General features: G+C 37.4%; 5 protein-coding genes across 5 annotated transcripts; 3 read left to right on the top strand and 2 right to left on the bottom strand.

The window, feature by feature from the left end:
* Nucleotides 1-988: 988 nt before the first annotated feature.
* On the bottom strand, nucleotides 989-4042 carry LOC134650943 (uncharacterized). Its single transcript, XM_063505899.1, has 6 exons — nucleotides 3970-4042; nucleotides 3743-3843; nucleotides 3165-3312; nucleotides 2627-2744; nucleotides 2219-2305; nucleotides 989-1123 (listed from the first exon to the last, which is right to left on the bottom strand). Exons 1-6 carry the CDS (start codon nucleotides 4040-4042, stop codon nucleotides 1024-1026), a joined length of 627 nt encoding a protein of 208 aa, XP_063361969.1. The 3' UTR covers nucleotides 989-1023.
* A 454-nt stretch (nucleotides 4043-4496) lies between these two features.
* Nucleotides 4497-7555, top strand: LOC134650751 (DNA fragmentation factor subunit beta). Its single transcript, XM_063505683.1, has 4 exons — nucleotides 4497-4785; nucleotides 4944-5073; nucleotides 5801-5989; nucleotides 6924-7555. Exons 1-4 carry the CDS (start codon nucleotides 4681-4683, stop codon nucleotides 7553-7555), a joined length of 1056 nt encoding a protein of 351 aa, XP_063361753.1. The 5' UTR covers nucleotides 4497-4680.
* A 5721-nt stretch (nucleotides 7556-13276) lies between these two features.
* LOC134650891 (ribosome biogenesis regulatory protein homolog) lies at nucleotides 13277-16194 on the bottom strand. The gene is made up of 5 exons (XM_063505828.1): nucleotides 15973-16194; nucleotides 15555-15833; nucleotides 14881-15100; nucleotides 13722-13984; nucleotides 13277-13492 (listed from the first exon to the last, which is right to left on the bottom strand). The coding sequence occupies exons 1-5, from the start codon at nucleotides 16119-16121 to the stop codon at nucleotides 13342-13344; spliced, it is 1062 nt and encodes a 353-aa protein (XP_063361898.1). The 5' UTR covers nucleotides 16122-16194; the 3' UTR covers nucleotides 13277-13341.
* A 403-nt stretch (nucleotides 16195-16597) lies between these two features.
* Nucleotides 16598-17324, top strand: LOC134650929 (INO80 complex subunit C). The gene is made up of 2 exons (XM_063505884.1): nucleotides 16598-16786; nucleotides 17103-17324. The coding sequence occupies exons 1-2, from the start codon at nucleotides 16639-16641 to the stop codon at nucleotides 17300-17302; spliced, it is 348 nt and encodes a 115-aa protein (XP_063361954.1). The 5' UTR covers nucleotides 16598-16638; the 3' UTR covers nucleotides 17303-17324.
* Nucleotides 17325-18025: 701 nt separating this feature from the next.
* On the top strand, nucleotides 18026-19506 carry LOC134650890 (U3 small nucleolar RNA-interacting protein 2). The gene has a single exon (XM_063505827.1). The coding sequence runs from the start codon at nucleotides 18117-18119 to the stop codon at nucleotides 19467-19469; it is 1353 nt and encodes a 450-aa protein (XP_063361897.1). The 5' UTR covers nucleotides 18026-18116; the 3' UTR covers nucleotides 19470-19506.
* The last annotated feature ends 2767 nt before the right edge of the window (nucleotides 19507-22273 follow it).

Genomic DNA, 22273 nt, shown 5'->3' with positions numbered 1-22273 from the left:
AAGGCCCCCAATAACATCACATGACGTTTCAATATTTCATCCACAGGAAGATTCATATTACTTTCTAGTAATTATTCATGATTATAATAACTATTACAAATTCAGTAATACACTACTTTTTATTTACATACATTTCTCCACTGACAAAAATCAGGCTCATAACTTATGATGACAAAAGAAACAAAACATGTGCAGGAACTATTATTAGTAAGTACAATTTAAAACTCACTGTCGGGTTTATAAAGTTAACTCAATATTCTAATCATCTTGTTCGAGGGTGAATCAATTTTTTCTTGTCATTCTTTGCTATGGTAACGGTCGCCCGAGTCCACTGACAATCCAACCTCTAGACTGAGCTTAGGCCAATTCTTTCATGAAACCAATGCTGCCGAAAATACGGGGGTGCGGGGGGACGAGGTGAGCGAATCCCGTGCCGTGATTGGTCCGTTCAAAGACACGGACCAATCACGGCACGGGATTGACTCGAAGATGGAGTAACGCTACCGTATGTGTGGCAGAGGGGGTAGCGCGACTATGCTATGTCTAGAGGTTGGATTGTCTGTGCCCGAGTCACTCTTAAAATCAAAAATCTCTTTAAAAAAACTGGCAGTTTTATAATTTCCAGTTTTAGTTTTAGTTTCCATAATTAAATTTAATGTATGTAGGATTCATTTGCAAATTAGTAGAATGTACTATAACTTTTCTTCTAATGGCTTACTTTTAGTCTATTGTTAAGTGAAACCGCACTCAGTAACCTTAAAGACCACACAGCTTTGGAAGACGTTTCCCCATTAGTTAATTCACAGCCTAACTATTTTTTAGGCAGGTAGAAGCATGTGCACTTTCACTTAACAATAGACAAAGTTCGGGGCCAGTTCCAAATCAACAGACTATAGATTACCTATGGCAATTATTTGACTGTCAGCGAGAAAAAAGTGATCTGCTATTTTCTCGCTCATCGGATCTCGCTGATCTCTAGTGGTCAGACAGCCTATCTAATATTAAATCTACTAACTAATCACATCAGGATTGAATCCACACCTTGCCTATAGGCTGGTCGGCAGCTTTCTTTACCACTTGCAACGCTTTCTCCAGAATCTCCTTTTGAATTTCTTCTATAGATCTGAAAATCATAGACACGATTTAGGTATTTAGAATTAGAACCTAAGGCCTGGCCCCTATTTCACCAAGGTGACAGGTGCGAGAATTGTCGACATCACTGTTACTGACGTCACAGGCCTCCATAGACTACGGTAACCGCTTACCACAGGACGCGCGGGCGGTGTGCTTGTTTGCCACCAACATATTCATTTTATAAAAAAACTCCATTAGGTATATCGCCAATAAATAAGTACTTATTTTGCGAAGCTAATGACAATTGTCACAAGAAACACGACAACTGTCACAAGAAACACGAGAATTGTCACGAAATTCCGACACAGAACTAATTTTTTTTTAAATAACACTTGCACTTGTACAGAGGTTTTTTTTTAATATATCTTGCACTTCAACCCTTTGATAGCCAACGCAAACGGCTCAGTGAGACAAAGAAAAAGATGGGTTGATGACGTCATAGAAATCGCAGGAAAGACTTGGGAGAATAATGCTTCAGACAATGAGTAATGAAAAAGATGGAGGAGGCTTTTACCCTCAAGGCCGTGAAAATATAACAAAACAGTTATTTACGATACAAGTGCGGAAAAGAGGAAATTCGAAACGAGTGGGGATACATTAAAACACGACCGAAGGGAGTGTTTTAAATCGACACGAGTTGCGAATTACCTATTCGCACGCGTATCGTACAACGTTTTACAGTACATATGCCCCTTTAAATATTTGACATAGCAACGAAAAGTGCTTATTTACGCACTAGTGCGGGAAAGTAGCACCATATGTACTGTAAAAGTCAATTTTCAATTTTTTAAAGATTCACAGTTAGTTTCACTAGACTTATAGAGATAAAGGTAATCACGGTTCATATTCCGGTCTATATAAGTCTAGTGAAAGTCAATTTTATAACGAATATGCGAGAAATAAAAGCTTAAATAATAATAAATCCTTTATCGCCAAAGATGTAAAATGACGTGCGCGGCTACAGCCCAAAATCAACTTACATGCATTACGACAAGGTTCACGATGACACGCCGCACACGATAGGCGTGGCGCTAAAAGGGTTAACCATAAAATATTTAGTTCAAATAGGTTATATTATAACTACCTTCTTGCATCTAACACCTCCCAGTCATCTTCTTTTAGCTGGTGATACATTTCTGCCACCTTTTTTTGGAAGCTTAAAACCTCGTACCTATAAATCAATAAGAAATTTAACATAAGTAAACATTTGGTGATCGCCCCTTATAGATTACCTTTACAAATTTCCACCCCCCTTTTTACACTAATAAGAGATAATTTTGTGGATAAAAATTATTTTATATCCTTCCCCACAAATATCCTGTCTCCATATCAAATTTCAACTAAATTGGCTCAAGTTATTGATTCCCCATACAAACTTCCACCCCCCTTTTCAACTCCTAATATTCCCACAAGTGTGCCAAGCCCTTTCATAACTGCATGAAGTGTGCAAAGCCCTACAATGTATGGACTTGTATAATAAAGTATGACTTGCCTTTCATTTCCGAAGCCATTTCTCTGCTCTATGCTCTCTATGGGCATGGTTAGGAAGAAAACCCGGTCTGGCTTGGGCAGGCCCATGTCGGGGGCTTTGCAGAAGTTAATGTCGAGACCTGACAAAAGTTTGGAGAATTAGTGATCCATAGATTGTAAAAAAGAGCTGTTGGCCTAGCGGTAACAGCTTTGGACTTGCAATCCGGAGATCACGGGTTCAAACCCTGGCTTGTACCAATGAGTTTTTTCAGAACTTTGTACGAAATATCATTTGATATTTACCAAGTCGCTTTTCAGTGAAGGAAAACATCGTGAGGAAACTGGCCTAGTTTACCCTCTGGGTTGAAAGGTCAGATGGCAGTCGCTTTCGTAAAAACTAGTGCCTATGCCAATTCTTGGGATAAATTGCCAAGCGGACCCCAGGCTCCCATGAGCCGTGGCAAAAATGTCGGGACAACTCAAGGAAGACGATGAGATTGTAAAAAAGAATGGTCAGAAATATGTGTGATGCAACAAATTTATTTATCAGTCTTTCATACCTTTGGCAGCTGAAAATGCCACCCCCGAGTAACAATACCGATCTACAATGACGCTGGTGCCTGCCTCCAGGGTCTTGATGATCTCACCGGCTCTCTCCCAGCGGTTGGCTGAGAACAGCAGGTGGATGGCTTCGTCTGACAGCTCTTTCTGAAATTTTTATCCAAAAAAATGTAGATGTTCCATAGAGGAATGTGAGTATCAGTTGTGCACTTCTACTATAAAACTAATGTACTTTCCATTTTATCAGATTTTTTCATAAAAAGTCCTATTTTAAATTAAAGGCACATCTTAATAAAGAATTACATTTTTTCGGACCACAGGCTTTTGGACTACAGATTTGGTATTGCAGTCCTCAATGTTTATTTTTAAATTTAATTAGGTACATAGGTAACGCCAGATAGATTTTCAAACTGAATTATAATATGTGTATCCTCCTAAGACCCTGCCTACAAATTTTTGTACATATTCCAAAAAATATTTTGATCTTTCATTGAGTAACTAAGGGTTCCAAATTCAAATACAAAACAAATGCTCCGGTCTCAGGAAGGTACATCATAGTGATGATTCAGAGGCTTACCTTGGACATAAGATAGTTATTGATAACTTTCCCAATCTCTGTTTGTCTTGCCGGAAAATTGGTGTACTCTGCTTTTATTTGCTTCTGCAGCAGGCCTTCCACTATTCAAAATAATCGTATTTAGAAAATTACAATTTTAAGGTAAATAAACAACACCATATGTTTTTTTCAAGCATGATTCAGCGTTGAAAATGGTATCAAATTTGTAGAAAACTTGAAATACCAACCTAATGCTTTGCATTGCGTAGATTTCCCTGTTCGATCAAGTCCTTCAATAACAATCAAAGCTCCTCTCTTCATGGCTTTTGCTCAGGAAATCACACAAGCGTTCACTGTAGGCTGTAGGAGACTTTAAACTACAGACTATGGGAACGGGTTATCATGTAAGTTAATAGGTCGCACTCGAACAAAGGACCAGTCTTCTATTTAGATTGTATGTACTCATAAACTGGACATCGAGATAAGACCAATTCAATACTTAACCTAACCAATAGGCCTAAAAGCAACCTAAAACCCTGAAAAAAGTTGCGACTTGCGCTAAAATGTAAATAACATAACATCAATCCAACCAAAATCCAACGATTTCAACGGCTGTCATCAGTGTTCTGTCATGTTCGTTTTAAAATTTCGAAAATAATCTCTATGACAAAACAATAAAGACTATTTTCGCTTAAGTAACTTGATTAAGATAACGGCATTTTTATCAGTGCCTCGAATGATCTTTGAATATATTTTTTTCTTATGGCAATAATGAATGAAGTGTCATTTACACCTTTATCTGACATGCGTCAAACAATCCGGAAGTACTTTGTCGCGTAAATTATCTCGCGAATCGCGCGATTCGCGCGGGCGGTCATTTTCAGCATATACAATTTTCTTTGTCTAATTTACTTTCCATATATTAATTTATTTGTGCTAAAAATCGCCGTAAAAAAACCATGAAAAAAGGATATAAAGTGGCCGATGTGAAAAGGGAGAAGAGAATCGGCGTCGCCGCCGAAAATCTGCAGGAATTAATTGAGAAATCATGCAAAAAGCTCGGTGTAAGTGCTATTCTGTGTTTATATCTTCACTTCATTAATATCTAGATGTATTTTAATCGTTTAAAGTAGTGGTTCCATTCATAGTTTGCATTATTTATCCTTGAAAAGCGTGGCCTTGGCCTGTATCGGTTAGCATTGACCTATATTTGTGTTTGTAGTTCAATGCCAGGTGCGCGGCGCTCTACGTAGCCGAGGATGGGACGCAGGTCGCGGACGACGATTACCTGGACACCCTGCCGCCACAGACACTCTTCATATTGTTGAAGGACAAGGAACAAATGGTAACTGGTATGTTATATAGATAGATTATAGGCAAAAGAGAAGTAAGGATAATATTGGGTACTTTACAAGATCACTGTAATGAATAGGCTTGAGGTGGTCCTAAAGAAAGAACTGTTAAGAATGAAATCCCGTGAAGGACCGAAAGGAACGAAATCTTTTTGCATGCTCTTAATCGGTCTTTAGGTCCGTTAGTTCAGGATTGGAGAGCACTTGACTGAGAGAAACGGTAAACAGATGGAACAAAACGGTTGACAATGTCGCTGACACGAGTGTGAATGAGATGAAAAAATGACAACACTCCTATGCCCATAAAGTATGAAGGAAAAAAAATATCTTTCTACTTATATCTGATTTTTTTTGTGTTATTATTTGTATTTTATATATATCATTTGCTGAGTACCCGCAACAAGCCTTCTTGAACTATGAGGCTTAGTCAATCTGTGTAAGACTGCCCTATCTTCTTCTTCTTCTCAGCATATCTGCGTCCACTGCTGAACATATGCCTCTTTCATGGATTTCCATGTTGTTCTGTACGCGGCGGTTCTATGCCAGGTCGGCCCTGCTGTCTTTCTAATGTCGTCTGACCATCTGGCTCGTGGTTTTCCGTCCCTTCGGCTTCCCAGTCGAGGTCTCCAGAACAGTACTCGCTGGCCCCATTTGTCGTCATCCCTTCGACAGATACTGGAAGACTGCCCTATAACATTTATTTATTTGTAATACATTTTATTTGCAGACTTTGACCACTACTATAGCCTAATCCGCTCGTCCAAGAAGGAATACATAGACACAGGGCTGGCCGCCAAGGAGTTCCTCACCACCAACATCAAGGAGAAGTTCAAGGTGTTCCAGAAGTACATTGCAGCTGCTGATGACGCGCGCACCATGCTGAGCGAGCGCGCGCAGGATCCCAAGTGGTTTGGAGGTTAGTTGGAGTCTTTTTTAGGGTTCCGTACCCAAAGGGTAAAAACGGGACCCTATTATAGCCTGTCCGATTTCTAAGATCTAGTTCGCCATACATTTACTATGGCGTACTTGATCTTAGAAAAACGGACAGACTATACTAAGACTCCGCTGTCCGTCCGTCCGTCCATCTGTCACCAGGCTGTATCTCACGAACCGTGATAGCTAGACAGTTGAAATTTTCACAGATGATGTATTTCTGTTGCCGCTATAACAACAAATACTAAAAACAGAATAAAATAAAGATTTAAGTGGGGCTCCCATACAAGAAACGTGATTTTTGACCGAAGTTAAGCAACGTCGGGCGGGGTCAGTACTTGGATGGGTGACCGTTTTTTTGCTTGTTTTGCTCTATTTTTTGTTGATGGTGCGGAACCCTCCGTGCGCGAGTCCGACTCGCACTTGGCCGGTTTTTTATACCACATTGGTGCCAAACAAGCATACGGGCCGCCTGATGGTAAGCAGTCACCGTAGCCTATGGACGCCCGCAACTCCAGAGTCTTCCCAGCTGAATCAAGATTTCAAATCGGAAATGGTCCAAAGTCAAATAGACTTGCAGTAGTATCCTGAGAATTACTCTCATTTTTTTAAATCTTGCATATTATTAAGGAAAATGTAAAAGAAAATACGTGTCATTGTGATTATTTTATTCGAGTTACTCAGTAACCTTTTTGATCTCTCCAGTTGACGCATGCTAGCTTTAAAGATGTCTGAATAAGGCTGCTACTAGGTACTTTCTTCTTTTGACAACCTAAGAAGATTACTATTCCTTGAACTAACTTTTCTTATCTCTCTTTAACCCAATCGTTGACTGGCAGTTTAGGCTTTTTGACATCAAGTCCTCAATTTGTCTTTATTTCTGCAATAAAGTTTAAATAAAAAAAAACTCATTACAGGTCTGGAACCTTCAGAGAAGACCAAAGAGCAGTCAATGTGCAAACGCGTCAAAGATCGCATGCGGGGCTATTTCTACAAAACCAAGTCCGCCCTTCAAGCCTCCGACCTCTACACTCATTCGAAGAACAGCCGCGGCAAGAAACTAGTCGACCAGTTCCTCGCAGACCTACGGAAACTACTCGAAACCAATAAATATAATCAAGACTACTTCAACAGGAAAGCTGAGAAAAACCGCCTCTGCAACGAACGAGGTATATTCCAATGTGGAGGCCTTTACAACAACACATCATGCGCTTACAAAGACGACCATGTAATCAATCCTTATAGAAGCCGAGAAGAACGCATAATATTCCAAACATGGAATCTAGACCACAAAATAGAGCTCTCCCGCTCCATAATACCCCAAATCATTAAAGCTATAGAAGCGGTCTACTCCGGTCAAGTCACTTGTGTTCTGTGTGAACATAGCAGCGATGGAACTGTGGAAGCGGACAGGTATTATTTGCAGATCTTCACTCGGGATAATCTGAAGTTGGTGCATATTGTATGCCATTATAAAGGTAAGCATGATGCTGAGTCTGGGGTGTATACTCTTTGCAAAAAGTGCAGTGCGCATAGCATTGAGAAGTAAATGGTAATATATTTTTCCTTTTTTACTGTGGGAATATTTTTCCTTATAACATGTATATAATAATATATTTAGCAGTTGTTACTATATCTGTATCCATATATAACAGAGATATTTTAAATGAAGTTAAACATCAAGAATACATACCTATTTTTGCTATATTCATGAACTCATGCTAACCTGTGATAGGATCGCAATTTATTTAAGGTTTTATAGCGGTTTGACCGCGTCTGTAGCCAAAAGTTGCTTTAATTGTCTTATAATAAATTGTGTAGCGTTGTATAATTAATAATAATTAATTAATTATATTATCTGAAAGTTATCGTGACGAATTTAAATGAAATTGTATAAGTAGTTGGCCCTGTGTAGGAAATCAATATTAGGTATTCATTATATTAGTATTAATTGTTATATCATTTATTAAATCATCTAGAACCGTTAAAACAAATTAGATTCTAACAACGTTGTTTCCAGATTTCACCATTAAGTGTTTACTAGATGTAACAACTGGGGAAAAATCACGTATTACAAGTGGGAATAACAGAAAAAATATTCCCAGTATTACCACCAAAATATATATATATATTTTTTTTAATATCACTAAAATACCTAAGAGCGCCTATTACATTGACATGGTCGGCGTGCACTTTATGTGTGGAGGCCGACCGTGTAGAAGTAATATGCCCAAAATAAGGAGTGGTAACCATGTGGTAACAACTGTATTTATTCTCAGTTGTCTTGTTGCTAGTGGTAACAGTTGGGAATAATCGGAAATATTCAAGTCTACTTATTTAGACAGGTTGATATTATAATTGACTACTTTTAGTGATTTTAAACATTAAAGGACTCTTAAATTGCTTTTTTATGATTTTATAAATGTCAAGTGGAGATTCATGAAGAATTCTGCTACATTTCTAGATAACGGTTCTACGTATACTTTAAATTGATCCCTCTCCTTAGAAGGACCAAACCAGGGTTGATTACTTAATTATTAATTTTAGGTAGGTAAGTATAATGTTATTGTTGCATTTACTAGTGAGAACATTTTATATTCCTTCTATGATCTCCTTTCCTTCTAATAGTAAAGCGTAGACTTACGATTGTACTTAAGTTATTTTTTATTAATATTTAATGGTATATTCACGGTGAAAAGTCAATAATGAAGACTTTCAATTATACCTACAAAACATTGCGTTATTTTATTTTTTTTATTTATATATAATAACAGTACGGCTATCATGACAGTTGCCCAATGCGATAGTGTAGCAAATATTTACATAGGACAAAACAACACAACACAACAATTATTTCTAAGAATTATAACATAATACAAACAAAGTGATTTTACTGAAGTCATTCTCAGAACAATGGAACACAACAATCCGGGTAGCAACACGATTGAGCGTGCGCAGGGCCCTCGTAAATAGGTAGGCCCTCGTAGGTATAAAATATATGAGACTTCGGTAAACTCGATTTAATAACCATTTTGTATGGTAATTGACAGTCTTCATGTAATATCTCTGACATTCGTATTGTAGCGGTTGTGTATTTATATGGTTGTTCTGGTAAACTTATTTCTGATAATTCTTATACTTATACACATTTTAATTGTATAATCATGTGACCTCATTGTTATATACAGGGTTCTAGATAGCCGTTAACAAATCACAAAATTATGAAGACTATTCCCACATTTGACCACCTGTGGCCTATTTTATAAAGCTACAAGTTACAATTTACAAACGGAAGTCTCTTTCTAACCCTATGTGTTAGAACGAGACTTCCGCTTGTAAATTGTAACTTGTAGCTTTATAAAATAGGCCACTGGTTGTCGCTACTGGTAACAGCTGTGGTATCATTGGGAACAACTGAGAAAAATAATTCCCAGTTAACAGAATCACCTGTCAACGTATTAAAACAAAAAGACATAACAAATTCCTTAGTTTTGTCATATGTTTATAAATATTCAACATTAAAACATTATAATAATTATAGCAAATAAATTAAATAAAACGGTTGGTGGTAGGTAATGGTAAGAGGTGGGAAAAACCCAAATGTATGTACATAATAACATAAATATCATAAGAAAGCAACACGAATATTTTGTGTAGGTAACTCAGGGATGTCAAGGAATGTAAGTCGAATTTGCGATAGATAGAAAATATGAATGTTACGGAGTTTGTTGGAAGGAATCTGTCCATGTTTTGTTTTATTTAACCAAAATATGGTGTAACAAATAAATAGCAAGTAATATTTCTATACCTATATTATAGTATTATACTATATCTCGATTTGTAATGTGTAATCTCAATAACTTATTTGTTATGTTAAATATATTAAAAAAGGGTCACCCACGTATTTTAAGTCGAAATCGCTCGACATGTTTCACTCCGTACAGAGGAGCGTTATCAGCTATGCGTCATTTGTTATGGTTGCTAATTGGTTTAGTTGAATAGATGCTTTGATAGTACCAGTAAAATCACCGTAAAATTGTAAACACTCGTCAGTTTATAATCTCGCTAGTTAAATTATAATCTAACGGTAGGGAGATTATAAACTGCGCGCGCGGCTCGCCGCCGCCAACGCGCGCTTAACCTAACCTACGTTAGATTGTAAAGTAACGGGTTCACATATAAGCAGAGATCGGACAGATTGGCGTCATTGCTCGCAATAATGTGGACATGACTCGAAATTTGATTAAATAATTAATCATTTAATTATTTTAATTAATTTTTTACCTGAGATTTAATTTTGTTCCCTAGTCAATAAATAGCACTTAAATATATTTTTGACATAAAAAAAATGAGTACCTTCAGAAAATTTGGAAAACATACTGATTATTTTTTTAAATAAATTTACATTATAAGAAATCTTAGTAGTATTTATTGATTAGGAATCATAATTAAACATCAGGTAAAAAATTAATTAAATGATTAATTATTTAATCAATTTTGGAGTCATGTCCACATTATTGCGAGCAATGACGCAAATTTGTCCGATCTCTGCATATAAGTAAAGGAATCGAGATTTTAACTGAGGCTATCAAATAATTCCATCTGATTCCAATACTCCAGTGGCACTGAAGAATATCAGTATGTTGTAAGGTACACTTCACAGTATATCTATTCCATTAATTCCACGGGTTTTCTGGCGAATCGTTAGATGTCAGTAGTATTTATATTTTTTGTAGTTTTCCCATTTATTCCTACCATAGGAATTTCGTTAACAATCGGCAATAACCCCTGGGAATTTATTTCGTAAGAAAATAAATAAAATATCAACCTTTGTCCTAGTTTTTATGATATTACTGATATCTTACTTTAAGAGGAAGCGGCTTTTAAAACACTAGTTTTTGACAATTACTAACTATTCCTTTTCATTTTCATAAACACAATTTTGAAGCAATTAAAATAATGACAATTAATATACACTACTGCCATCTAACTTTCTCCATGCCATGCCAGACTACCTTCATTGAAAATAGCATCCTAATAAATATATAATCCTATTTATGTAATCAAAATATTGTACCAGAAATCTATTTTGTGACAAATTGTATACTAATATTACTAATTAGAAATAGCTTTAGTGCAATAGCAATATTAATGTTTAAGAGTAAGTAGTTTGTTAAACGATGCCTGTTTCAAATAAAAAATCATATAAGTATATAAATAATAAAGTACTTACCTTTTACATCTTGTGAGATACATTGCCAAAATTGTTACAAACATGCAAAAACAATGAATACTGGTCAATATTTGCAGAAATTTCCATATTTCTTGTCTCGTAAACATTATTAACATTTAAGTAATTTATAATAATTTAACCATCCTGAAATTTCCTTCCTACCAACCTGTATACGTATTCACAATAAAGTGTTATCTGAACAGGCATCGTTAACGTTAAAGTAGCAATAACGTGGTTGTAGAACGCTGTAGTCGCTTCCATAGCTCTAGGGCTTGTAGTTGTACGCTCGATATACAGTATTACACCTTCTCCTTATGTCTAGGCTTGCGAGGGCTTTACCACACTGATTAGCACTACTAAAGTACCGTAAAATGTGCCTACTTTGCTCCAAAATTAGAAATTTAACACATTCATTTCATTGCCACCCAGCCAAACAAGACATCCGTGCCAGGCCACAAAAATTTCTTCATATAAAGGTGTACGATACCACGATCCCGACTATCGGATCGTCCGACCTGGGAACGGAATCATCAAATAGCCGATAGTCGGGTTTTCGGCACTGAATGTGTTAAATTTTAAAAAAAAGGCTCCTGTTGGATCACAATTAGCCAGTACAGAGAAAGTAGGCACAGTTTATGGTACTAAACAGACTTGAAAAAGTTAAAGACACTCTTAATATTAGTGTTTTCACTATATAGTATACTTTACCAACATTACAACACCATGAAGCATTTACCCTTGAACCAGTGGCAATTTTTTTTTTTAAACTTAAACTACTTTACAATATTTTTAAATTTTAAATGATTTTCCCTGTGGAAATAATCCAGTTTAAAAAAGGGTTGCGTTCTTGACCTATCAGATCTCCAAATTATCTTTAAAAAATGGTGAAGAACGTGTATAAAAAAGACAATTCTTAAAATACATATGGGCTGAAGAGTATTGTTAGTTTAAACTTCGGCGCCAAAGTCATGCACATAACCTGATGATAGTTACAGTACAGTCATACATTTTCTAGCTATTTACACTATTCAACCAAAGACTGGAATGGAATTTCTGTATAGATTTGTATATTATTAAACTTTGACAATAAGAAGTAGAGGAGACCGTGGTAAGTTTGAACTATAAGGTGTTATTGGCAACATAGAAATTAGGTATTTACAAACATACCAACCGGAATTTTGGACCTTGAATAAAGTGTCCAGGTTACTGCATGTCTGTAAACGTTCATGTTGCCAATGTACCTAGGTCTCTCCTTCTCGAATTTAGTCGGCTTAGTGTGTGTAAAGCCCCTCTGTTCCTCTCGGTGGTAGTGGCAGTGTCTGTGTAATGGTGAACTTGTATTTAGAACGTTCATTGTTGAAGGAATAAATATTTAACTAAACAAGACTTTTTATTTAGGTAACATTTGGTGTATGATTGGCTGTTTAAAGTGGATTATTTCCAAATGTTACCAGTTACCACCAAGTTGTTACCACCGGTAACAGCTAGGATTTATTTATTACCTATTACCACGAGTTATTCTTACTAGTTACCACCAAATTGTCAACAGCGGTAACAACTGATTTTTTTTTTTTCACCACTGGGAACAACAGAAAAAAAATCCCACTGGTAACCACCAAAGCGACTCTGGAATTAATTTTCTCAGTAACTGTTACTGATCACTCAAATATTGTTATGTTCAATACTGATAAAAATTACCTACATAACTGACAGTATTTTTATTTATCAGTTGTTACCACAGGTAAGAAAAGTTTCTCAGTTGTTACCACGGGTAAGATTTGGTGGTAACTAGTGGAAATAACCACTGTGGGAGCAATGCAATTTTATTTATCAGTTGTTACCACAGGTAAGAAAAGTTTCTCAGTTGTTACCACGGGTAAGATTTGGTGGTAACTAGTGGAAATAACCACTGTGGGAGCAATGCAATTCACGTTCGCGCTAATTAGAATACCTAAGCGAATTTTCTGCAAATTTGTAAGAGTATTAAGATAAAAGATCAAATAAAGGGTTAATTATACCAACAATAAAACAAGTTGCTAACTCTTAAATACTTTACTGAATAAACAAACTTAAAGCAAACATTCCACGGTTCCGTCTTTCCACTACCTCCTCTTCCGCCCGCCGGCTTTCTTGCCCGGGTTGCGTTGCCCGGCGCCCGCCTTGGGCTTCTTGGCGGTGAACTTGCTGGGGTTCCCCGTCTTGCCCTTGCGGGGTTTGCCCTTCGGCTTGCTGCTCTTCTTTTCTTCTGATCTCCTGGTAATAAAATGATATGATGAAAATTTGTTACATTACCAAGTTGAAGTAATTTTCGGGTTATTCCCACTAGTTACCACCAAGTTGTTACCAGGTGGTGACTACTGGGATTTTTTTCCACCTTTTACCAGTGGTAACTACTGGGGAAAAAATCCCAGTAGAGTGACCTTGGTGGTAGCTCGATTTGGGAAACCACATTGACCTTAATAAAATTAACTTTACAACTTACTGCACTTGCTCATTAGCTATATGTTTAGCCACAGCCTTATCCATGTCAATCTTCGGCCGCTTGTTCAATATGCTGTCCAGCAAATTAAGGTTATTCTCCCTCTCAACCTGCGCTGTGGGTACCGGCAGCTTTCTCTTTCTGTCCTTTCCGGGTATGAGTTCATGGACACCTTTGCCTCGGGCATCCTTTTCCTTGGGCAGGCGGTCTTGGAACTTGCCGAGGGAGGCTGTGGATGCTCGGGCGACTGTTGCTGCGGTTGCTAGCTGGAATTGGAGGTTTTTTTTTATAAATTTGATAGAATTTAAAGCCCGGGCGAACTTAAGGAAAAAGTCCGTTAATTTCATATAAATGTTAAGCCCCGTCTCCATATCGCGCGGCAAGCTATCGAACATTGGCTCGTACAGCAGCCGCGCGCAATGGATACTCGATCATTGGCTCGCGACGAACCATTCATTGTCGGCGTTTCGACGCGCGGCAAAGGAATGTTCGCGCGCAGTTGGGACGGATGTGTATATATTTCAGTTGGCTCGCGCGGCCGCATACATAACATAATACATTGATAATGAAAAGTGTCGTACTTTAATTAAATTATACGGCACTAAACAGTTTCTATGGAACAGTAAATGAAGTGATTATCGCAACAGATCATTTTTCTATTTGGCTATACTTCGTTCCGAATAATTAATTTTTGTGATATAATGTCGTCGATCGTCGGATCGCCTGTCGCGCGTGGCGGCCGCGCTATAGTTCTAGATGGTGCTAAAATTGGCTCGCGAGCCAAAATACAGGTTTGCCGCGGTCGAACAATGCTCGCGCGGCCGCCGCGCGTAATCGAGACGCGGCTTTAGAGGTGTACAGTCAGTACTCGTTACAATCTCTATATTTGGAGATTATCTTAAGTTCAGCTTAAAAAATCTATTCAATAATATCCCACATGACGTCATCAAAATCTCTTCACTACATAGTATAAAACAAAGTCGCTTCCCGCTGTCTGTGTGTCCATATGTATGCTTAGATCTTTAAAACTACGCAACGGATTTTGATGCGGTTTTTTTAAATAGAGTGATTTAAGAGGAAGGTTTATGTATAATGTGTTAACCCGTTTGAAGCCGAGGTGGGTTGCTAGTTTGTAATAATTATTATGACTAAAAAACAGTACCTGATTAGCAGAAGCTTTGTCAGACGTGACCGGAAGTCCCACTCTAGGGATCTTGACTTTCTTGGCTCGTGCAATGTTCTTGAGCCTCTGCAGCTCATTCTTGGCCACCTTCTCGGACTTGGCCTCAGACTTTTTCTCGTACATGTCTGTCATGGGATCCACGTTCTGCGGGACCTCTATTAACCAGTTCTTCTCTTTCTCTGCAGCTGCCTTTCTGAATCTGGAATGTGGGAAAACGAGAAAATTAAAAATTATCTAAAGGAGCATTCACAAGTGTTTTAGATTTTTTTTTTTCTGAAAATACTAGCTGCATTTTAACACATTCATTGCCACCCAGCCAAACAAGACATCTGGTCCAGGCCACAAAAATGTCTCCATATAAATAAAGCTGTAGTACCACGATCCTGATTGTCTTTTAATTTACAGAAGTGTTTTAAGTGGGCAAAAAGTTGTCTGTTAAAAAACATTTCCGAGGAAGAATTTTTTTTTTTTATTATGTGTACAAAATAAAAATGTGTGTAAGGCCAAGTGCACTATAATTTTGTCGCAGGAATGCAACATATGTGTTTATATGTCAGTGCGCGCATATACGACAAAAGATATATATTACAGCGTGATTCTAAAATCGTATCGCAAAAATTTAAATTGTAGTGCACACTTGGCCTTAAACTTACCCATAAAGTGGCACCCATTTCTGCAACTGTTCATCCCATTCAAGTTTATCCTTCTTCTTCTTAGTAATGCCCTTGGCTTTAGCAAATTCCTGCCACTTGGTCAGCGGCCTGGGCTTGGGCACCGGCTTGGCTCTCGGTAGCATTGTGGTGGGCTCCGGCAGCTTCACCACTATAGCCTCTTCCACCCTCTCGGTGGGGAGCTCCCAGATCTTGTTGAGTAACAGCTGTGTGTTGTCGCGGGATAACGATTGTAAGTATTCATCTCTGCTTTTGTTAGCACTGAAAGTAAATGTAATTGATAAAAATGAACACTTACTGTAGCTTAAACCTTATATAGCGGCATTTATTAACAAAAAGACTTTTCTTTAGTGTTTGTGATAAGATAATCAAATTAAAATAGTAACCTTAATCCACTTACTTTAATTTTTTTGTGTCCAAGTCGTTTGAGTCAAATACAAGAAGAGTTCCGATGTCTAATTCTACATCTAAGTGCTTTTCTACTGTAATAGGCTTGTATTTCTCCGCTTTCTTCTGTTCTTTTTCTAGAATTTCATTAACTATATCCATTTTAGTGCGTAGAATCAACACATTTCACTGTATACAAATGTTTAAAGGAATTCCTAACCTAACTTCTTTGACGTTACTGTCAAACACGTGTGGGGACGTACCAAGCCATTTGAGCTTCGTTAAAAAATGCTCGTATGTTAGTTATTTCCTTAGCCTAAAGTAATTTATGAATGTTACCACTTCCGGTAGTCTCTAGAGTTACCATGTACACCCAAAATTATCCAAATTCGGTAAATATTGTATAAAAGGCAGTAACATACCCGTAAAGTTTATTGGAATTTTAACTCTCAAATAACTAAAATTACTACTTAATGCACTAAAAAATGTCGAAAATTATTAAATATAGTCGTAAAAATATAATTCTGATTTTTACAAATATTTGAGGCGTGGATTAAATAAGCGTTTATTAAAACGTGGAGCTGGTATTATTTAAATTATTTTATCTGTCATAACAAAACCCTAGAAGTGATCGAGAGTTAATCGAAATTATAAGAATTAACAATATTCTGTTTAAATCATGACTACTAATGCAGATAAAGTGTACTGCTTTAAAACAGAAAACAAATTCTTAGTTAAGAGTGGCTGTAAAAAGCGTATGTGGAGATCTTTGAAACAAATTCTTACAGCAGAACGAGCTTTACCATGGCCAAACGATATTGTACTGTGTAAGTATTTTCTATTTAGTTTAGTTTATTTATTAACCATAATGTAACATGATCATTACATGGTAAGTCAGCATTTCACAATATTATACTTATAGAGTATGAATTTACTATATAAAGTAAATACGTTTAATAATAATATAATCTACTTACAATTTGCGTCAATTAAAATATTTTGTAAAGACAGATATTCAGTAATCAAATAGAATATTTTAAACACGTGCAGCGTAATGTGTATGTAAAGTCAAGATATTTCTTTTAAAAAGGATATGGCAAAGTAACCATGTTCTTGTGTTTACCATCGTTGTCATATTTACAGATTATTCAATAAATGCTCCACCGACATTCAAGCCAACTAAGAAGTACTCAGATATCTCGGGCCTCCCCGCTCCCTACATGGACCGCCATTCCAAACTGTACTACAGCAATGCGGAGGAATTTGCAACGGTCAGGAGTTTACCCATGGACATAACCGCCGGCTACTTGCAGTTAAGAGGAGCGAACACTATTGTTGGATAAGACCTGAATCTATTCTAGACACTGATTTGATGTAGCTATATTAGCTATACATATGTCGAGTAGTTCTCATCAAAAGTTGTGTGAGAATTTGAGAAATAGAAATGTATTGATACAATAATAACAGAGTGTATAAATAATTTACTATTATATTGACTTGATCTGTTGTTATTGTACTGTACAAACCAGTACCCCATTTGTAAGGGATTACCCTTGGTTTCCTCCGAGCTTAATACAAAAACATCAGCATTAACTAATTAATTAATGAGCTGTGTAGATATATATGTAGTGCAGAGTAGTATAATATATAGGACAATGTAGTACTTTCTACAAAGGAGTAAATTCTGCTACGCAAATGTTGTGATTATGCAGAATACTAAAATACTGTTTGCAAGACTCCAAATATAAAGCCCCCTCCCGACTATGTGCGTGAATCGCGTGCGAAACGGCGAATGCGAGTGTGGAGTCGATTTCGCTGTCTGGAGGGGGCTTAAGAGCAATAGCTATAAAGATGAGTTATTGGTGTCTCTATAATATATTGTTTACAACAATAATTTGCAATTTCTACTCTTTTATATTCCCTTGAAAACCGACTGATGAATTTGAAAAAAATCAGCACCTAATTAAATCAATATTATTTTTTTATCACGTCTTTAACTATTGCTCGAACAGACCTATTTTGACAGTATTTAAGCAGTTGTAGATGTCAGTTACAGTTGTCAAACGTCAACGAAAGTCGCCTACACGTGTGGTTTATGGAATTAATTTTGAGATTTCTTAATAAAAATATAGGATTGGTGTAAGCAAATTTAGAGAAATGTCTTCATCCTTCTTCTTAAAAGGAAAATCAAGGCAAGTCCACAAAAGAAAAGGCGAGAAAATCAAGAAAGTTAAGCCGAATAAGCAAGATGTTTCTAACCTCGAAAACGGCCACGATTCCTCGGGCAGTGATGTAGATTTTAAGAAGTTTTCCGACGCTGAAGAATCAGAAAGTGACCATGAAACCGCGGAGCAGAAGAAACTGCGGCTCGCGAAGAAGTATCTAGAAGAAATTGAGAAAGAAGAAGCGAAGCGCGCAGAGCTAAAGGAGGTGGACGACGATGCGATTGGGAAGCGTTTGCAAAGGGACTACTTAGAACAGAAGGGTAAACTACGCGTGGAAGTAGCGGACAACTACCTGCCTCCTCCCGAGAGTGATATTAGACTGATTCGTGCCCGGGAACACAAGCTACCCGTAACTTGTGTATGCGTGAGCAGCGATGGTCAATTCGCATTCACAGGCAGCAAGTGCGGCACTATAATCAAGTGGGGAATCAAAGAAAAGCGGAAACTCGGCAGCCTGACCTTCAAAACACATTCCAAGTACATCAATGGAAGTGTATCTGGAGTAGCCCTATCCTCGGACACGAAATACCTTGCATCCTCAGATGAATCTAAAGATGTGCAAATATGGGACCCAATCACATTGAAACACGTTCATACCTTCAGAGGCCATAAAGACAAAGTGACTGGACTTGTGTTTAGGAAAAATACTCATGAATTGTATTCAGCGAGCAAAGACCGGTCTATAAAAATTTGGTCTTTAGATGAAATGGCTTATGTTGAAACATTATTTGGCCACCAATCTTCTATTACATCCATTGATGCATTGACCAGAGAAAGAGCAATATCGGCCGGTGGGAGGGACGCTTCAGTTAGGATATGGAAAATAGTGGAAGAATCACAGTTAATTTTCAATGGACCAGTAGGTAGCTTGGATGAAGTGAAACTATTGGATGAGGAGCATTTTATATCGGGAAGTGACAATGGCTCCTTGTGTGTTTGGAGTGTGTTGAAAAAGAAACCACTGTGCACCGTTACAGAGGCCCATGGCTCTGAAAACAATGTACCTAGATGGATAACAAGTTTAGCTACATTGTTAAACTCCGATGTGTTTGCGTCGGGTTCCTACGATAACTTTATTAGATTATGGAAAGTCAGTGATGCATATAGAAAAGTATCACCTATGTTTAGTATAGAAATCAATGGCTTTGTGAATTCCATGCATTTTACTAGTGACGGGACTCAGTTGTATGCAGCCATCGGACAAGAACACAAGTCTGGGAGATGGTTCAAAGTAGGGAGTGCCAAGAATGGCGTGTTAGTTGTTAATTTTAATATTAAGTCATAGTTGTTAATTATATAACAATGAATCATTTTATTTTTCATTTTGTAGTTTTACTTTCTCAACCTTCAGGTACCCATGCTCAAGTCTGTCCAATATTATAATTATACCTAACCCATTTCTCAAAACAAATTATTATTTAGTTCAGAGGTCTCCAAACTTTTTTACCCGAGGGCTATATTGCCCCTCAGAAACTTTCGCGCGGGCCACCGTCGGTTTTTCGAGGGTGTCTGGTTAATGCTGTTAGGAACAGTTCCACTCTCAATGAATGCTGAACCCCTGGAGCTTGGCTCCCGCACTCCCGCGGGCCGGACAGTGGGTACTCGTTTTGGGTGTCGGCGGGCCGGATTGGAACGCGTCGCGGGCCGGGGTTTGGAGACCCCTGATTTAGTTCATGATGGTTATCACTGCCACACTATTATAAAAGGTGAACCAGGATCTATTGAGGTTGCGCCATGTTGCGGAATTTCACTGGAACTAATTTTTTCATACTACACTGAATTGTCACCCTATACATGAGAATAACAGCGCCCTCTTGACAATTATCATATATTACTGGTCAGGCTTATACCACTTTGGTGAAAGATAAACGAAAAACAAGTTTTGTCTTCAGAGGGCCTACCGCGAACCACGTTCGACGTGTTACCTCCCTGTCACTTACGTACGAATTTACAAGTGCGACAGAGAGGAAACACGTCGAACGTGGTTCGCGGTAGGCCCGCAGTATACCCAAACAAAGCTTCGTCACACAGGCGCGTTATCCGGGCGGCGCACGCCGCTTTTACATATAAAACGCTCACGCCCCGCGCAGAAAACGCGCCTGTGTGACGAAGCCTTTAGCTAGTATTTTATTATGCAATAGGCCCCATTTAGATTTGAATGTAATGTAGGGAAAAGGATCCATGCTCTAATCTTCACACGATTTTTCTTTTTGACAGAAACTCATTGATATAGTATAAAGAACTGGATACCCAATCAGCCGCCAAAAATGGCCCCACAAAAGTGATGTCAAAACAGATCATGCATTACTTTTTCGTTTAGTCTTGTTTGAAACGCTCAAATGTGAAGTTGTCAACAATTACGAAATGTGCCGTTAAAATATGTAAAAATAACAATGATAAAACAAGGAAAAAGGATGGAATGTATTTCTTTCGGTTAGTTCTTTGGATAGCATTACATAATTTATGTAATCTGGTGGTAATTTTATGGTTTTGAATAAATTAATTTGTTAGTACCAAGGAACAAAATTCTATTAAGTCGATGTGAGGTCAATATTTTTTTATATTTTTATATGGAATTCATAAGAAATAATATTATGTTTAAATTGAAGATTTCCAAGAAAACCTATGCGACGTGCAAAGTGGACTGCTATTTAATTATAGCAAGAGATAGGGGTGATGCAGTTTTAAACAAGGCAAAATGGCACTTGTGTGTTTGGCCCATTTCCCTGTTTCCGACATATACACCACCAATAAGGGCTTATATCGACTAACTGTAAATGCTAAACCTGTCGGAACACAGTGACAACCACAGGATTTTTTTTTTATAAAGTATAGGTAGACTTTATAAAAAAAATCCAATCAGTATCTAAATGTCCCCGTGCACCCGTGCTATGAGTAAATGTAGATCTTAAATACACAGTTATTTAATAAGTAGAATTTATTTCAAGGAAATTAGTATTTAAAGACGTATACTTACGAATTAAAAATTTAATTTGTTTGAATTTGAACCACGAATTAATTTTATTTGAGCTCCCGATTAAATTAAATTTGTTTTATTTATTACTTCAATTTTAATATTTTCCTGTACAGTAATACATATTAAAGTGTACCAAAGTGACTCCATTCGTTCATTATTCTCGTTTGACGTAAATACGTTACGTTTAGTGCCATCGGACTAAATTTTTTAACAGTGTTGGTACTTATGTTTGCAAATTTGACACTTAATGCTTACGACATTAAGCTCTTTTCTGTACGAAACATTTATCTTGACTCAAAATTTACGTAAGCGTTTTTATCATCAATGCAAATGGTGCGAAACGTCATTGGGATCCACATTTCTTGACGTTTTTGTTCTGCTTTGTGTGTCTATTTCTTTTATATTAAGTCAGTGCAGAAACTTCATCAAATTCTATTGACGTAGTTTGGAACCCTTTCCCTAAATTTTAGCTAAACAATTCCCTTGATAATTTTATTAGTCTTGCCCGTTACATATATGGTTGGATCAACTATTTCTTATTGTTATTCTGTCCCGTCAGCAAGGAGACAACAGTGCACATGCTTGATATGCGACTCATTTTCGGAAGGACTTTAAAGAAATAGGATAAAATTGAGTTTTATACATGACTCAAGACTGAAGAAATGGTTGATTTTACCACATTATTACACTATAGATTAGAATTAAGGAGGGGGATATTTGCCTTTAGTATTTACAAATAAAAACAAAACCACTCGTGTTAACTCTATTTATTTACGACATTTTAACCTACATTACAGAATCCAAATCCCAGGCGTCCTGTCGATGTCTTCTCTCTTGCAACTTCGAAAATCTTCAATCTAACTCTAAATAAAATCTCGAAAGAAAATATATGGGTGTACTAAAGCTAACTCGCATCGGCGGGGGGCGTAGTCCTGTACATGAAACCTAGACGCATCTGGAAAGTCTGCAAACACAGCAATCAGCGGGAAACTGCCACAGCAGGCCAGCGGCACCTGCTCGCGGCCTGCCAAACAAATGCAAACGTTAGTCCGCAATCACCACCACAGCATCTGTCATTACTAGTGTCCAACTTCAAAGTGTACATTTTTAAA

The sequence above is a fragment of the Cydia amplana genome, chromosome 9 (genome assembly GCF_948474715.1).
Source record: "Cydia amplana chromosome 9, ilCydAmpl1.1, whole genome shotgun sequence".
Taxonomy (NCBI): domain Eukaryota; kingdom Metazoa; phylum Arthropoda; class Insecta; order Lepidoptera; family Tortricidae; genus Cydia; species Cydia amplana.
This window is presented reverse-complemented; position numbering and strand designations above follow the sequence as displayed.

Bases quoted from the DNA above. Each gene is read 5' to 3' on its own strand.
- LOC134650943 (XM_063505899.1), bottom strand. From the start codon at position 4,042: ATGAAGAGAGGAGCTTTGATTGTTATTGAAGGACTTGATCGAACAGGG. The intron at 3,313-3,742 runs GTAAGCCTCTGA...TAAAAATTTCAG, and splicing joins ATAACTATCTTATGTCCAAG to AAAGAGCTGTCAGACGAAGC. The intron at 1,124-2,218 runs GTAGTTATAATA...TATGATTTTCAG, and splicing joins GAGGTGTTAGATGCAAGAAG to ATCTATAGAAGAAATTCAAA.
- LOC134650751 (XM_063505683.1), top strand. From the start codon at position 4,681: ATGAAAAAAGGATATAAAGTGGCCGATGTGAAAAGGGAGAAGAGAATC. The intron at 4,786-4,943 runs GTAAGTGCTATT...TTGTGTTTGTAG, and splicing joins AATCATGCAAAAAGCTCGGT to TTCAATGCCAGGTGCGCGGC. The intron at 5,990-6,923 runs GTTAGTTGGAGT...AACTCATTACAG, and splicing joins GGATCCCAAGTGGTTTGGAG to GTCTGGAACCTTCAGAGAAG.
- LOC134650929 (XM_063505884.1), top strand. From the start codon at position 16,639: ATGACTACTAATGCAGATAAAGTGTACTGCTTTAAAACAGAAAACAAA. The intron at 16,787-17,102 runs GTAAGTATTTTC...TCATATTTACAG, and splicing joins GCCAAACGATATTGTACTGT to ATTATTCAATAAATGCTCCA.
- LOC134650891 (XM_063505828.1), bottom strand. From the start codon at position 16,121: ATGGATATAGTTAATGAAATTCTAGAAAAAGAACAGAAGAAAGCGGAG. The intron at 15,101-15,554 runs GTAAGTTTAAGG...CCCACATTCCAG, and splicing joins AAATGGGTGCCACTTTATGG to ATTCAGAAAGGCAGCTGCAG. The intron at 13,985-14,880 runs GTACTGTTTTTT...CTCCAATTCCAG, and splicing joins ACAAAGCTTCTGCTAATCAG to CTAGCAACCGCAGCAACAGT.
- LOC134650890 (XM_063505827.1), top strand. From the start codon at position 18,117: ATGTCTTCATCCTTCTTCTTAAAAGGAAAATCAAGGCAAGTCCACAAA.